The 15,962-nt window shown below is 41.4% G+C and overlaps 1 protein-coding gene across 1 annotated transcript; it reads right to left on the bottom strand.

The window, feature by feature from the left end:
* Nucleotides 1–1,241: 1,241 nt before the first annotated feature.
* On the bottom strand, nucleotides 1,242–13,772 carry slc17a6b (solute carrier family 17 member 6b). The gene is made up of 12 exons (XM_030088650.1): nucleotides 13,629–13,772; nucleotides 11,693–11,948; nucleotides 10,430–10,548; nucleotides 8,724–8,838; nucleotides 7,470–7,557; nucleotides 7,252–7,338; nucleotides 6,671–6,813; nucleotides 6,373–6,522; nucleotides 4,941–5,073; nucleotides 4,322–4,432; nucleotides 2,972–3,099; nucleotides 1,242–1,713 (listed from the first exon to the last, which is right to left on the bottom strand). The coding sequence occupies exons 1-12, from the start codon at nucleotides 13,700–13,702 to the stop codon at nucleotides 1,384–1,386; spliced, it is 1,734 nt and encodes a 577-aa protein (XP_029944510.1). The 5' UTR covers nucleotides 13,703–13,772; the 3' UTR covers nucleotides 1,242–1,383.
* Between the last annotated feature and the right edge of the window lie 2,190 nt (nucleotides 13,773–15,962).

Below are 15,962 nucleotides of genomic sequence, written 5' to 3'. Positions count from 1 at the left end.
CTTTTCTGTGCTGTTTTCTCAACTTCCAAGTGCCTGATGCTCAGCAGGATAAAGGAAATATTAAACTTGTCCTTGAACCAATCAGCAAGCTCTGAATGAGAATATGTGGACAGTGGGTGGATCATTCCGTCACTGTGGAGGTGGAGCAAACCCTACTGTGTTACTGAAGGCTACGTCTGAGAAATGACTTTTGCAGGGTTGAATTATCTACAAATGCATTAAACGTGATGAATTTCGATAGATTCTACTCAAATATCCTTTTGATTGTATATATAAATGTCGGACTGTTCTGAGCATCTTTTATTTTCTTTCGACTGAACAGTATTAAGTTCGCAACCAAGAGTCTCATACTGATGTCGGCTCGTCGTCCTAGTTTTTACATTGCACAAACCCTTCTTAAGGTCACATTTGACTAAATATATTGTGCTCTATCAATCTCTGTATTTTCAATCTATAAACTCTTTCACATATTTACTCTGTCATATAGGTTTTCTTTTAATTTTAATGTTCAGCAACAACTTGATCGTACTGAAGAGTGGATCCATGAGGATGGCTTTACTCCTGCACTACGCTGCTGAGATGTGTCGGGTTGCAAATGGCAAAAATCAAACGCTCAACCGCCGAGGTACAGAGTTACAAAAAACACGAGAATAACGAACATTTGAAAGACATCTAGAACTCTTGGTGTGTGTGTGTGTGTGTGTGTGGAGGCAGACACCCGTCCCGAGCCATTCGTCGGATCGCTACACCGACTCACCTACGCCACTTCGACTTACACACACAGAGAAGCAGGTGACGGGGAAAAACGGAAAAATTATCCTATTGTGCATTAAAAGGACACACGAGTCTGAGTGTGTCGAGGAGAGATACAGTACAATCTATATCAACAGAGTGTCTAGTTTCTGTTTACAATGCTGTGCAGTGATATATTGATACACTGAGATGGCTGGCTCGGAGGACATTGCACTGGAACTTCTTATTCCATAGATTCTGATGGGCAGCTTCTACATAATCCTACAGGCTTCACGGTGTGATCAGGAAGCCTCAGCTGATGGATGGAAATGTTCACTTTTACGTACAATTGCACTCCAAATAAATATATTTATCATCAATATGCATAAGTATACATTTACAGACTGCCAATTTGATATGTGTTACACTCTATTAATCTTTGATTTTACATATATATTTACGTAATTTTTTTTTTTTTCTTTTTACATTAAGCTTATCATTTTTTCCGCTTTTAAGAAGTTGTGCAAACAATACGACAATAGATTGTGACTTTTTACTCGGTTCTCATTGGTTGGTATTTTTAGGACTAAAACTGATGCACACTCAGGGAAAATATAAGTCTACTCATGTCTCGGTGAATGCGTGTTTGGTCTAAGAGTATCCCTCATCCTGCCTGTATCCGTATCCCCCTCCCTGTGCTTCTTCCTGGACGTACTCCTCCGTCTTCTCCCAGCCGGTGGCCCAGCCTCCGTTCACCTGCGTGGTGGCGCCGTACGTCTTGGCCGCGTTGTAACTCTGAGTGATGTCCCCGGTCTCCTCCGCCAGCTCGTCCTCGTCGATGAAGCCACACTTCTCCTCGCTGGTGAGTTCCGGGTCGGCCCACGGCTGCTTCTCGCCGGACGCAAAGAGCCCGTAGAAGACCACCCCTCCGTAATGCACCAGGGAGGCTATCAGGAACACGTACTGCCACTCCTCCCGAGTCTGGAGGGCAAATGGAGGAGATAAATTCACCAAAACAGAGCCGATTTTTCAGGAACCAGTCGTAACATCAGTCGTGATGGGGACCTGTTCAGCAGTCAGGGAACATTCTCCATCAGTGAACACCAGCTGCTGTTAACAGTACTAACTTACGACCTGAAGAAATCAGAAAATCCAGCATTCAATCAGAAGCTTGCATCGATCCAGAGATAAAGCATCAGGACAGTTTGGAGGGCAGAGGGGGCGGCCATTGTTTTTCCACCACATTTTGAAACCAAATGGTCTGACTCAGGCTCTAACAGTAAAAATATTACATTCATTTGTACAATTTCCTCTATATTTCTTGGTCAGTAGGTTGTAATAATCTATAAGGCAAAGAATAAGTTATTCAAAAACTGTTCCGTAACATAGAAAATGGTTATGGTTTAAGGGGAGAGTTACAGTTACCAATTTGTGCCAATTCGAAAGAAGTTACCTGATTCTGACAGCTACAGGGTTTGGAGAAGACTGTTTGTTTCTGGTGCTGTTGGAGTAACGAGTGTGTTTTCACTGTTGATATTGTTGTATATTATCTTTTTCTAATGCAGTGAAAGTGATGAAAAATATAAAGATATATTGCTCGTATAAAGGCAATGATGTGAAGGGGTGGGATTACATAAGAACTTTTTCTTCCTACTGCTTTTTGTGCATGTGGAAAGCGCAGGCATACATGGTGTAAATACTATCTATGCAATTGAGTGACCTGTTTTTTTCTTTCTTTTCTTTGATTGTTCATTCATTTTTTTCTTACATGTTCAAAATAAAGCTTTCAATTCATTTCAATTCAATTTTTGCACTCCCAGAAATGCCTCCATGCTCCACTACAGTAGTGGAATAATAATTGACTGTTCAGCCTTCCTGAGGAATCTGATTTTCTGAGTTTCTGATCACTTTTGTTAAATAAGGTTATTTTCAGTATCTCTTATGATCACTGTTTATTATTATTATGCAGTATTTCCCAGAAATTCAACCTGTCCATGTGAAGATATATTGTTTTTATTATTGTACTAATGCTTTATTCTACTGTCTTACGTCTGTTTCAAAAACCTGTATGTTCTTTTGGGTGCATTAATGAATTTATTTTATAACTATATGATAATGTATTCTTTATAAAATGTTTCTGCTTTTCAGAGTGTTGTCACAAACTTCCTTTATCATACTTCATACACATGTTCCTTCTTGATTTCCCATGTGATATATTCAGTATGTCTTCAGTATTTACCTTGTTCTTTGTCATAGCACCCACAATGAGCGGACACACCATCCCAGACAGGGTGCCGACGCCGTTAGAGATGCCCATCAGGATGCTGGCATAACGGGGAGCGATATCCAGATGATTGACGTTAAAACCTGAGGAAGCAAAGACAGCATGAGGGAAAAACATTACTCAGAAATTTCACTTTCATCATTAAAATGTGGAAGCTGTGATTCACAAACTGAGTGAGACAGCAGGACCGTGTGTGTCAGGCAAAAAAAAGAAACCAAACAAAACAGCAACAAGTCGGGCAGGGCGCAGTTGGAGATAAAAGCAGTCCAAACGGTGACCATCTTGTTGCAGAAAATAAGCATGAGCTCGCCACACATCCTCCTCCTCCTCCTCCTCCTCCTCCCCCACTCTGACCGGCTGAATGAGTAAGTGTCCTCGTGAGCTGCCTGCTTGGCAAATCCCCTCGAGACAGCCAGCACTGAATTATTAAACACTCCAGAAGAAAGCTCGGAAACAACAGGCAGGAAACTGATTTTTGCACACAGTCATAGACGTCTGCATCCTTTCTGATGGGGCACAAAACGAGCTGAAATCTGTTGAATGAATGATTCAAGGAAGCTCAAAGCGTCACGTGGAATATTTATATTGTTACAGTAATATGTGAAACCTGAAGGAGGTCATCAGCAAGCCTGGATCAGCCTAAAGGTCACCTCTCATAGCTCTGGAATACATTACATTGACATGCAGGAAACTACACAAAAAATACATTTTATTCAGATTTGACTTGAAGAAAAATAACAACTTAGAACCTGTTAATGAGCTTTATAATGTGTGCAATGTGATTTTTAAAAGAATATTTGTTCTGTTCTTTAAACCCTTGTAAACTGCAGCTCCACAGCAAAAATGTGTCCACAGAGACAATAAAATGACTTTTTACCCAATCCCATCTCATCTCATCGTGTTAAAAGTAAGTCTTTCAAATATAGCTAAAATGTTGAAAAACAAAACAGATTGTCAGTCTTTTCTAATTCTCATGATTTTTAAGGATGACGCGTACATACACCGTATCACTACATGTGTTAGAGATCGCTTTCTCCAAAGCTACTTTTAGAAAGCCAACTCCTCACAGGCACAAGCACCTTTTCAACATCACATGAAGAAACTGTCACAGTGGATCAGTGGTCTGCACTGCTGCCTCACAGTGAGAAGTATTTCAATAGACTGTTTCCAAATAAAATTGATTTTTAGTGTCACATAGCTCACAGTAAACTCTGAATATGTTTCATACGTCCAGATTGTCAAACTATGATATTTGTATCCAAGACATCCACAGATTGGCCTGAAAGTGTCTTTATTTCCACTGACCTGATATAGCAAATCCACTGAAGCCCACAGCAAGCACCAGGAAGGAGATGGCTACCCCTTTGCTGTGGGAATATCCCACCACCAGCAGCAAGGTGGCCTCCATGCCAAATCCTAGCAGAGAGAGGGAGAGAGAGAGAGAGAGAGAGAGAGAGAGAGAGAGAGAGAGAGAGAGAGAGAGAGAGAGAGAGAGAGAGAGAGAGAGAGAGAGAGAGAGAGAGAGAGAGAGAGAGAGAGAGAGAGAGAGAGAGAGAGAGAGACAGAGACACAGAGACACAGAGAGAGACAGCAGGTCAGACAAAAAGCCCACAGGCTGGTCACCAGGCTGCCAATTGAATTAGGCATGATATGGTCTGCACTCAATTACATAAGTGACAGATATGGAATCAATCCACAATCACACCCACTGAGTCAGCCTGTGGATTGAAGTATTGAACAAATGGATTTTTAACAAAAATAAAAATAAAAATGTCCCTTCAAACTGGTGGGCAGGAGGACGCAACAATAATCTATAAATGAATAAAACTAGATAATGGATCTGACGCCATGGCAGTAACAGCCTGCAGCTGTGTGGGGAGAGGTGTGGAAATGCTTCCTCTCACCCTCGGTTCAGATCTCTCACCTCCACAGTTCATGATTTTCCTGACGGTGGTGGTGGTCAGGATGTTCCTGCTCCGCAGGTAGTCAGCCAGCTGGCCACCGATGGGCACGATGATGGTCATCACCAGGTGGGGGAGGGCAGACAGGATGCCCACCTGCAGTCACACACACACACACACACACACACACACACACACACACACACACACAGTCCACCAAATCAGCGGCAGCATGACAAAAAAAAAAAAAAAATTGTTATGCTTCCAAGGTAAAACTGTGTAAAGTAATATTTTAGATTAAATTTAAAAGAATGTCTTGTATTTTGCATTTTAAAAGAATCTGCCATTTACTTTTGATTGTTGAAGACAAATATAAACCTTTTTGCACACAGTGAATTTATATAATAACTTTGATGCTAATACAATTTGAGAAATAATCAAGTGAAATAGTCAACTGCTGATTTCACGTCTACAAAATATATTTGTTTTGTTTTGTGGGAGAATAATAAATCAATTTTGTGCTTAACAAACATGAATCTATCTTCTAGAATTTATCTGATTAAGCTGCTGGGACTTAAAACCACGTCAAGCAATGCTGGAAAAAAAAAAAAAAAAAAACACTTTTGACAGGTTATGAACCATCACAGCGTTGACACAAGGAGACAGAGGCCATCACTCACGCACATGCACAAATTAAAGTCACCAACTAGACCACAGTGCAAATATTTCTATCGTACTGGAAGAAGAGGCTGAGAAACACACAGTGAGAACATGCAAACTTGACCCTGAAAGGTCATATCAAGGAATGAAAATGGATTATTCTTCTTCTCATAACCAGAATTAACCCCTGACAAATGACCTAATGTGAATTTCTGAATATTTATAGTATTAATTAGTAAAACTGACTGTCATTTAAAAGATCCAAAAGTTCTTGTGAGGATCAGATCACCTGACGATGTTAATTTCATTAGGTTTTTACAATCTTTGACTGCTTCCCTCTCTTTGTAGTTGGATGTCAGACAATATTAGCTCCAATAACAAGTATTTCAGCACATTACTTTGTATTTCATCAGCCGCTGATCTTGAAAAACATCGACACAATCTGAAATTTATTCATTTGGTAGATTATAATTGCTCAGGAGAACTTCCTTGTTTTGTCATTTTCTACCACAGGCATTCTCCGGGAATCTTTTCATGTCTGTCGCAAAGGGATTTTTTGCTTTTTAAAGTCTCAGTTCATTAGAAAGAGCCACTGGCCCACCAGCTACACTGACATTGATTTTGATTTCAAATCAATCAGTTAGTCCAACAGCAAAGTGTCACATGCTCCGTTTTAACACGACTGACTGTAAAGCTCCAGGGCTGCGTTTCCATATGAATCCATACTTTATTGATCGGGCTATCCATGCTTTATTGTTGTGATTTGCACACAGACTGGCAGTGGTGTGAACTTACCTTGCTTATCTCAAAGCCAAACACCTCCTCGAAGTACGCAGGCTGGCTAATCAGCAGCAGGTAAAACGTCCAGCTCCTGCAGAAGTTAGCCACGATGATTGCATAGACAGGCATTGAGGTGAAGAATTTCCTCCAAGGGGTCTTGAATTTCTGAAATAGATTATGTCCCACATTAAATTACTCGTCTATTTCAGTGCACGTACTGCTGGTGAGAAGATAAAGTGTAATAGTGTTGGAAATGATTCATATGCAGTATGATGCTGAAGGTCAGCTTGTTGTCTGGAGGGCGCCCTCTCACCTCTGAGGGACCCATGAGCTTGGCACTTTCTCCGATGCTCTCCTCAATATAGCAGCGTTCCTCATCCGTGATGGTTGGATGTTCGGCAGGGCTCTCGTAAGACACAAGGATCCAGAACATATACCAGAAGATGCCAAAGCATCCTGCACAGGACAGACAGATTGCATGTCAGAGCCCGAGATCATCACAGATGAAGAGCTGAAGCTAATTTTAACCTCGTCAGTAATCACATGTAAAGGGCTTGGCAGTGTGATATTTCCAAACTGCCTGAGAGAATAAAAGCCAGACAGCAGAGCTGACTGTATCCAGTCCAGAGCGAATGTGTGTGTGTGTGTGTGAGAGAGAGATGGTGGTTTATTTATTGACACTCCAAAACATTGGGGGGAGGGAATCAATACACGGTTCGCCCAGATAAATCCATTTCACTTTCACTGAAGTCACCAGCTGTCAGACCCTGAAGGTTTCAGCCTTATTCCAGCTTGAAAACACTTTTCATCGCTGTTGTACTTGGGCTACTATTTCCCTATGGAACAAAAAATACACACTCACACTGCGTGCAGGGCCTCGTCAAGCAGCCTTACCGTAGACGTAAAACACAGAGGACCATCCACTGTACTGAACCAGAATCCCAGCCAGAGGCATTGCAATCACAGCACCGGCGTAGGAACCTGAAAAACAGCGAGAGGAGGAAGTCAGCGGCTGACAGCTCCGACATCCTAATCAGTGTAATCAGGCAGCAGCCCAATGGCGACAACAATTTATAAATGCCAGTCAGGGAAATTGAGTTGTAATTATTTACCACAGAATGAAATGGTGGCCAGACGACTCCGTTCCAGTGGCGGAGCCCACTTGCTCCAGATGCCGTGGCAGGCTGGGTAGGTCACCCCCTGAACAAGACACATAGGAAAAGTCTGGATTAGAGCTTTGTGTATGAGTAGCTTTATTTGAGCAATATTGACTATAATCTAAATGCATCCAAGAGATCTGGTGATTTAAAGTGATACAACCACATATGATGTATCTGCATTATTTTACACTAATTTACAGTCATTTTAGCTGTATGAACATTTAAAAAGAAACAGCGTTTTCAAACATAATCACACCATTACCATCAGCGTCCGTTCATAACTTCAGCACAGCCAAGTGGTCTGTCTTGAATACCTTTTTGGATATGAATCTTAATCAACGGAAATCTGACTCAATAACTTACAACCATTAACATTTTCACCCTCCGTAATTACCAAGAACAAATTGTATGCCGAACAAACAGGGCCTGACGAGCAGTTCATGGAGCAAATCTATGTTTGTCAGATTTAAATTTCAAAAGGCTTTGTAGATGCATGATAATATTCAATCCAGTAATAGCAGTAATGAGACAAAATGTTTCTTTATTTTTAATCATCCTTAAAAATCTCTATTAAACTAGGTGTGCTCCTGCTTATTTCACAGTGTTAATCTGCAAATGTAACTCTTCTTACCATTGGTCCTGACACCCCAAATTTGATGCCATGCTTACACATCGATGCCAACTTTTTGTCATCATGTTTTCATTTTATTTCTGGTGATCTATAGTCTAAGAATCTATAGCATCAGCTTTCGGACCAACAAAGTAAATATGTCAAGGTGTATCGCACATCAGCAGGCATTTGTCTGGGTGTTATATTTCACTACAAAGCAGGTGGATTTATGTGCATCAGCATAACTGGTATTTTCACTGTCATCCGTCTGTACAGAAGCACTTTGCTGTTGTGTATCCAGGATACAAAGTGTGGCAGTAAAAACAATGAGCTGGACTATCCCACAAACCCAGCTGTAGTGGGCTGGATCAATACAGGTCATCTCAGATTTCCTCTGGCTGCATATCCAGCCCATTTGGAGCACAATATGCAGGAAAGTCTTTTGTCTGCAGTATTATTGCAAAACACCAACAGAAAATCACAGGACATGTGTACAACCTTTAAGCCAAAAAAAACATCTATAAAATGAGGGATGATTTTAATTCATGACTACATTAATTCCATTACGAAAAATATAGTGATTTCAATGTTCCTACCTCCACCAGGCCTTGTAATATCCTCACAAAAATGACACACCCATAATGGACTCGAGCAGCAGAGGGGATGAACATGTTGAGAGTGGAGGTGAGGACAATGGCTGCACCGAATACCCTGCAAATATTACAGTTACATACATTTAACATCAGCAATTCTATTAATAGGAAACAATCATCATGTATGTGTGCCACTGACGACCAAAAATAAAATTGTCTTAGAGCAGAGCTTTATTTCTTTTTAACATTATTATTACAACTTGTCTTTTAATTAAACAGATTATTCCAAGCAAAATGATATATATTTGTTATTCATATGCTGTCATAAAATATAACTGAAGGTTTGTTTTCATTTGTTTTTGATATGAAGGAAAAAGCTGCTTCATTTAGTTCCTGCAGAGAAAAAAACACTGCGGCACCCGGTGCCGAGCCTCGACTCTGATTGGCCAGGTGTCACACGCGCTTTTCTGACGTAATCATAAATATTTTAGGCGGCAGTCGCGTTGATACGTCTGCGTCGCCTAGCAACGCCTTCACTCCCGCGCCGCTAAAGAAATCAGTTTTTCATGAAGAGTGACATTTAATTTTAAACTGACGTGGTGCAGAGGGGAAGGAAGGGGATTTATCTGTGACTATTTCTGGTACATTTTCATTTTCTAACTTACTAATTACATAGGAAATGATTCATGGACATCCGTACTGGTTGTTTAAAAATAGCTAGCACTGGGTTATTTCAATTAAAGGCAAAAAAACTGTTTTACTAATATAAATCACGATTTTTTTTTGGTATATTTTCCGTCAGTGAAGCAAGGCCATCCGTGAAACCTGCTTGTCATTTTTTTGACACGTAAAAGAAACCCTCCCGCCTGCACATGGAGGGCAAATCCTAATCCATCGGGGGCTTCTGTCTGCACGAGACCAATTGATTACATCCTCGTGCCAATCACTGAAAACACAGTGCAAGGGGGAAATTATTTTTTTAAACGGAATGGGCCTATAATAAACGTTTAAATGGCTGCTCAACGTGTTCTTTTGATAAAATAAATGTAAGCTTTTATTAAAATACAGCTATAATATCAGGTAACACGCTTCCAGGCCACTGGTGCTCAGGGAAATGGAGCCATTTTTGTATCGCAATAAATAATGTCATATATAAATAACTGGCCTGTATCGGGAGTCGGTCCCCATAAAATATGCAACGTCGTACAAATTTATAGCCTCGCTTCTGTAATATGTCGTAATTATGTTGACTGACGCGCTGGCTGTGCTCATGTGAATTAAAGCGGGTCTGGTGCATGTATGCCCTGAGAGAGCGACAGATTAGAGCCGGCTCCCCCCTCCAGGGAGCTCATTAACAGGTGGCAGGAAGCCCTGACACCGGGGGCAGCGGGCCTGGCAGCTCCAGAGCTGCAGACTGTCTGCTGCCTTCATGTAGTGAAGACACTCAACAAAGAGCTGCTCGTCTGCTTCAGAATACAAAGAATGACTCCGCTGTTTTCTCTCTGTTTTTGATTTTTTTTTTTTTTTTAACTGGATTTATTCCATTCTGTCAGGCCTAATATCTTCCCCCATCCATTTATAAAATATCAAACGAAGCCACTAAAATAAAATGCGATTTCAACTGTGCAGACATTTCGGTTAATTCTTTAAAATGCCACGTGGATGTATGAGTGTTGTATTTATGGTAATCCACTGGCAGCCCCACCTACCTGTTTGCCGCCAGCCTGGAGGATATATATCCCCCCGGGATTTGTGTCACGATGTAACCCCAGAAAAAAGATCCGTGAATCAATCCCACCGTCTCTGGATCCCAGTTGAACTTGGCTTTCTGGATGATGTGCAAAACAAAAGCAGTAGGGGGAAAAAAATCACGATTGATTAAAGATATAAAATGTGAATGAATCAATCGAAATTATTCTTTAAAGAAGTGATCTTCAAGTAATAAGCCTCATTAAAGAAGGCCTCAAACGTTTTTTTTTCCTAAACTCTATTCGAATTGCCAAAGCATAAAATACTGTCTCGATATCGACTACAAAGAAGCTGAGTGGAAATAAATACCAAAGGTTTTTGGGAGTAAGAACGACCATGTGGTCACAGCGCAAACGAAAACAAAATATAATTGGAAACAGCCTGTTCTTGGTTTGATTTTTTATATATATATATATATATATATATATATATATATATATATATATATATATATATATATATATATATATATATATATTGATATAAGCCCCCCACAATGTACATAAATGCTGGATTTATTCGTGTTTGTCACATGATTATACTAAAATGAACTGCTGTTTGGATTCATGTAGGTGATTTTAAAAAGCCTTTCATTTATTTGGATTTCATCGTTTTAACTGACGTTTTTAAGGCAGAACCCTATGGTTTTATTTCAGATTTTTGATTCAGAAATGAAAACACCGAGTTTACCCTCGAAATATCATCATCATTATTATTATTTTATCATTGTTATTATTTTTACAGAATTTCTTTCTCACAAATGAATGTCGTTTGGAAAAGGTAAATCCCTGACCCCTAGATTTCCCCTCTTCCACCCTGCAGTTTTATGGCACCCTTCTCCACACTCCAGAACGCCAATTTAAATGTTTGTTTTTTTTTAATTCTATAATCGCAATCCTTTACTCTTTTACTATTTACTATTTAAAGGATAAAATCACCCATACATATACTAGAAGAAAACAAAAACACTATTATGACAAAATTCTGATAGAATTTCCCTGAAACTCTTGATTTAGAACGTAATTGATTTGAGGGATTTACTCTTTGGAAACGCTTCAATGGTGTAACATTGCAGAAAGGCCTTGTTTCTTTTCCACGGATGGCTTCTGTATCTGCATGCTCAGACTCTTTCTTGTTAAAACTGCCTACATGCTGTGTCTTGAGGCATGCTGGACGCCTCCCTGCACACCCCCCACCCCCCACCCCGGGGTGCTTTGCCACACCTCTTTGATGATGATCTTGCCGTTTTGGTGAATGGTGCTGTTGTTGACCATGCCCACTATGGCCACGCCCAGGTTACATCTGATCCCGAAGGAGATGCAGAAGCCCAGTCCGCTCATGATGGCGATGATGTAGCGGCGGGGCAAGCCGAAGCAGTTGCAGTCACACAGCGGGGGTTTCTTCTCCGCGGCCTCCCGGGGCCGCCCGTCCTCCGTCAGCTCGATCACCTCCCCGGTTTTCTGCCTCCTCTCCACCACCCTGCAAGAGACGGCCAGGTGAGGAGGAGGAGGAGGAGGAGGGGGAGGAGGAGGAGGAGGACGCTCACTTCAGAGACTCCCAATTACCTCAACATGGTGTTCAAAATAAAATCAGAATCCATTTAGGCCTTTTTTTTTATTTCTACATGTTAATAATACCATATTCTTCGATTCTAAATTATATTCTGAATATCATTTAGATGTTATTTGTCGTGCCACGCTCACACGTCCTGCCACGCTGCCAGTGCTGTGCAGCAAGTGTTTGTTGCAGAATAATCCACCAGCTCTGAGGCGGCCTGAGAGGTGTTTTCTCAATGAAGATTTTCTTCTCTCATCCACAAAGGACGCATCTGCAGTGTTTAAATCTAGTGGACGATTAACGAGTATAATGTTACACTGCATCTGTTCACAATAAAGCGATCTGAGGAGGATAAAACCGACAAGGCCAGTGTGTGAAGCTGGAAGCGTCCCTGACTGTACCGCATTGCAGCAGCCCGCTCTCTTTCACACTCATTAGCATGCAGAGACCGAGCAGCAGCTCCAGCCTGCAGACACACGTCTGTGGGCTTTCCTCTCACGCACGCACACACACACACACACACACACACACACACACACACACACACACACACACACACACACACACACACACACACACACACACACACACACACATCCGTTTTGTTTTGTTTCCAGGAAAATTACCTTCACACCTCATCTGTCCAAATCACCGCTGCATTATTATTGTTTTTAATCAAACAGTTTAAAACCACGTTCCTGCAACACACGATTGTCTGACGTGGTTAAGAAATAATGAAAATGTACGTTTTGTAGTAAATAATAAAATCAAATGAATAAATCAAGGCCCTGGTTTTTAGCCATCAAAAAAATTCAAACGCAGCATCGGAATGGTGCCCAACGGAAATCCGTTTGGGGTTTTCCCCGCCCAGTATTTCCTCGTGATTTAAGCACATCTTCTATAAGGGATGTCAGATGAATCAGCAAAGGAATCGGAATCGTTTAATATGACTCGAAATTTAAAAAGAAAATGTCATTTATTTAACTGCACATGCAGATGTTCAAAAAGAACGATATTTTATTATATTTTAATGATCAGCAATTCATCAGTGAAATAAGAAAAACTGAAATATAACGACACAAAAATCGGCAATACAGCATACATATAGGATGAAACAACCAAAGCGAGCGTCAAAAAATGAGTAGAAATAGAATATGTCGCTGGTCTATGCAGAGAGGACGCGGAAGGTGTTACAAATTGTGAATGAATCATGCAAAAAAAAAAAAAAAAAAAAAAAAAAAAAAAAACCCTGCGAGTCCTGCACGTTCCTGTATAACCTGTCTGCCAATGAGATTCATGCACAGGCCCCTACACCAGCATTCAGTGGCGTCCAAACTGCTGCCAAGCGCGCGAGCGCGTGTGTGCGCGCGCGCGAGCATATGATTGCATAATTTTCTTCTCACTTCTAGAGGCGTGACTAGAGATCCCTGCAAGTTGTAAGACAGTTTTAGGTGGTCGGTGGACCCACACACACACACCCCCACCCCACCCCCCACCCCCCTCCCCGTGCCTCGTGCCTCGTTAAACTGAGGCGTTGCCAATATTGGCCAGGTGAAGCACGCGCCCAGAAAGAGTATATAAACAAATAAAGGCTGTCCTTACCTGTACATATGACCCAGGGTCTTCCCCGCAAATTCCTTCACCCCCGCCGTGGCTCTCGCCTTCACTGACTCCATGTCCAGTTTTCTGTGTGTTTGGCCTGTTTTCCCTCAATATTATTTCTACTGCTCGCGCGTCATGTTACAGCGCAGGATGGCCGACTGCGGCGACTTCACGAGGAAAACGACCAAACCAAGTTACACGGAATCTGAGCCCGGGGAGGCGACGATCCAGGTGAACGGGTCTGATGTTTTTTTGTTTTTTTTTTTTTTAGCCGCAGCTGCTAAAGCGAAAACACCTTTTGCTTCACGACGGAGGATCAAACGAGCTGCGCGCCTTCATCCGCCAGCAGCTCCTCTCCCTCCTGGCGTACAGTAGCCGCGCCGAGTGCCATCACCGCCAGAGCGATGGAAATTGATAACCAGCGTCGCAGAGCGGTGCGCGCAACAAAGAGAGAGAGAGAGAGAGGGAGAGAGCGAGAGAGAGAGGGAGAGAAAAAAAAAAGCTGAGAGGTAATCAAAGGGGGGAAAAATAATTTAAGAAACAGAGTCAAAGTTCAAAAAGCAGGAGTGGGTGTGTGGAGGAGCGGGGAGTCGGGCTTCCTCGTGGCAGAGCGCAGCTTCATCTGACGTCGTGTTTCAGCACCGAGGTCAGCGACAGCAGCGCCGCGTGCAACATCTGGCCAGCTGCTCGGCGCCAAGAAAGGCCACCGTCTAAACACAGCATGCAAGCACACATGCACGAGCCTGCTTCTCCTTTCTTTTCTTTTTTTTTTTCTTTTTTGTAATTTCATACAACAATTGGGAAAATAGGAGGGAAAATGTACAGTGTTTTATTTTTTATCTTGAACCATGTGAGGCATAATAAAACTATTTCAATTATGTGTTTTTTTAATTTAAATGATTAAAATACATATAAAAGCAATGACTGTAAGCCATGATATAAAGCTGCAGTTCTCAGGAGGGCGGTGCTATGGAAACCAAATGAGCAGGAGTGGATCTCCCCCTCCTCCCCCACCTCCATCCACAACAGGCTCCTTTCCCCATTGCAGGAATCCATCAATAATTTAAACGTCTCCCCTTGTTTTCATTCCCCCGACAACCACGTCTTCCCACAGAAGCATGAGCACAATTTTGGAGGGAATATTTTCCTTGATTCTTTGTTTGTCAAAATGTCCACACTTAGCATTGGAAAGATTTATTCAGCTTATGGAAACTAATCCTATAAACCAAGTTCCGCCGCATACAAATAGCTGCATTTCACCACACACATTAAAAATTATATTAGCTGTTAAACATCACTTTTGAATTAGCCATCTTGTACAAATTAGAGACAAAAGGGAGGGGAGAAAAAGCAACTACGCCTTTCTTTTCATTTGTGGTTATGGAGCGCCATCTGGTGCTTGTTAACAGAATCTTTTAATATGGTTGTCGTTTCTTTTCTCATTTATTTGTAATGATTGTGGGAGAAACTATCATGCATCATTTTTTTTGTGAAACACACACACACACACACACACACACACACACACACACACACACACACACACACACACACGGAAAGCATCTTGTGTCCAGCGGAGTTTTCAGATCAATGTTTCATAGGTTGACCTTTCAGTGCAGAAGAAGGAGAATGAGTGTCTGGGAGAATCTGTTAACAGTTTATGTAGATGTGGTGGCAGAAAAAATATAATTAGCACAACTTACTATTTGAAGCAGACAGCTTAATAAATTGTGTGTTTGACATGTTTGGATAAAATCTTTGATTTACAGAACTGACTGTGAAAGAAACTGCTTTTTATTCTAAAGCCAAACATAATTCAATAATATGCAAATAAGGCTGCATGATGGTTTATTATCCTTGATTCAAATCCAGTGGTGGATTTTTCAGAGAAATATGCATGTTCTCCCTGTGCTTGCACGAGTTTTCTTTGGGTGTTTTGGTTTTCTTCAGGCTTGAGGTTAACTGATTTTAAACGGTGTGAAAGTGAAGAAAGAGTGTGTGAGGCTGTCTGCCTGGGATGTGCTCCAGACCCCCATGACCGTGAACTGAATGAAATGGTGAGGAAGATGGATGAATGGATGGATGGATGGATGGATAAATGGCCAATATGGAAATTAAAGTCAAACAAAATTTGACTTTTATTATCTTTTATTTTCAGTGTTAACAGTTTCACCAAGTTCACAATGAACTCAGCGGTTAACTGACAACAACCTTCACATACCAACAGTTCATGCATTAAACTTCTACCTTGCAAACAGCGAGCAGCAGCAGAAGCAAGAATAACTGATATGAAGCAGGTCTGACATCCAAGATAAGAAAGTTTGTCATTACAAA

The sequence above is a fragment of the Salarias fasciatus genome, chromosome 1, assembly GCF_902148845.1.
Source record: "Salarias fasciatus chromosome 1, fSalaFa1.1, whole genome shotgun sequence".
Classification (NCBI taxonomy): Eukaryota; Metazoa; Chordata; class Actinopteri; order Blenniiformes; family Blenniidae; genus Salarias; species Salarias fasciatus.
This window is presented reverse-complemented; position numbering and strand designations above follow the sequence as displayed.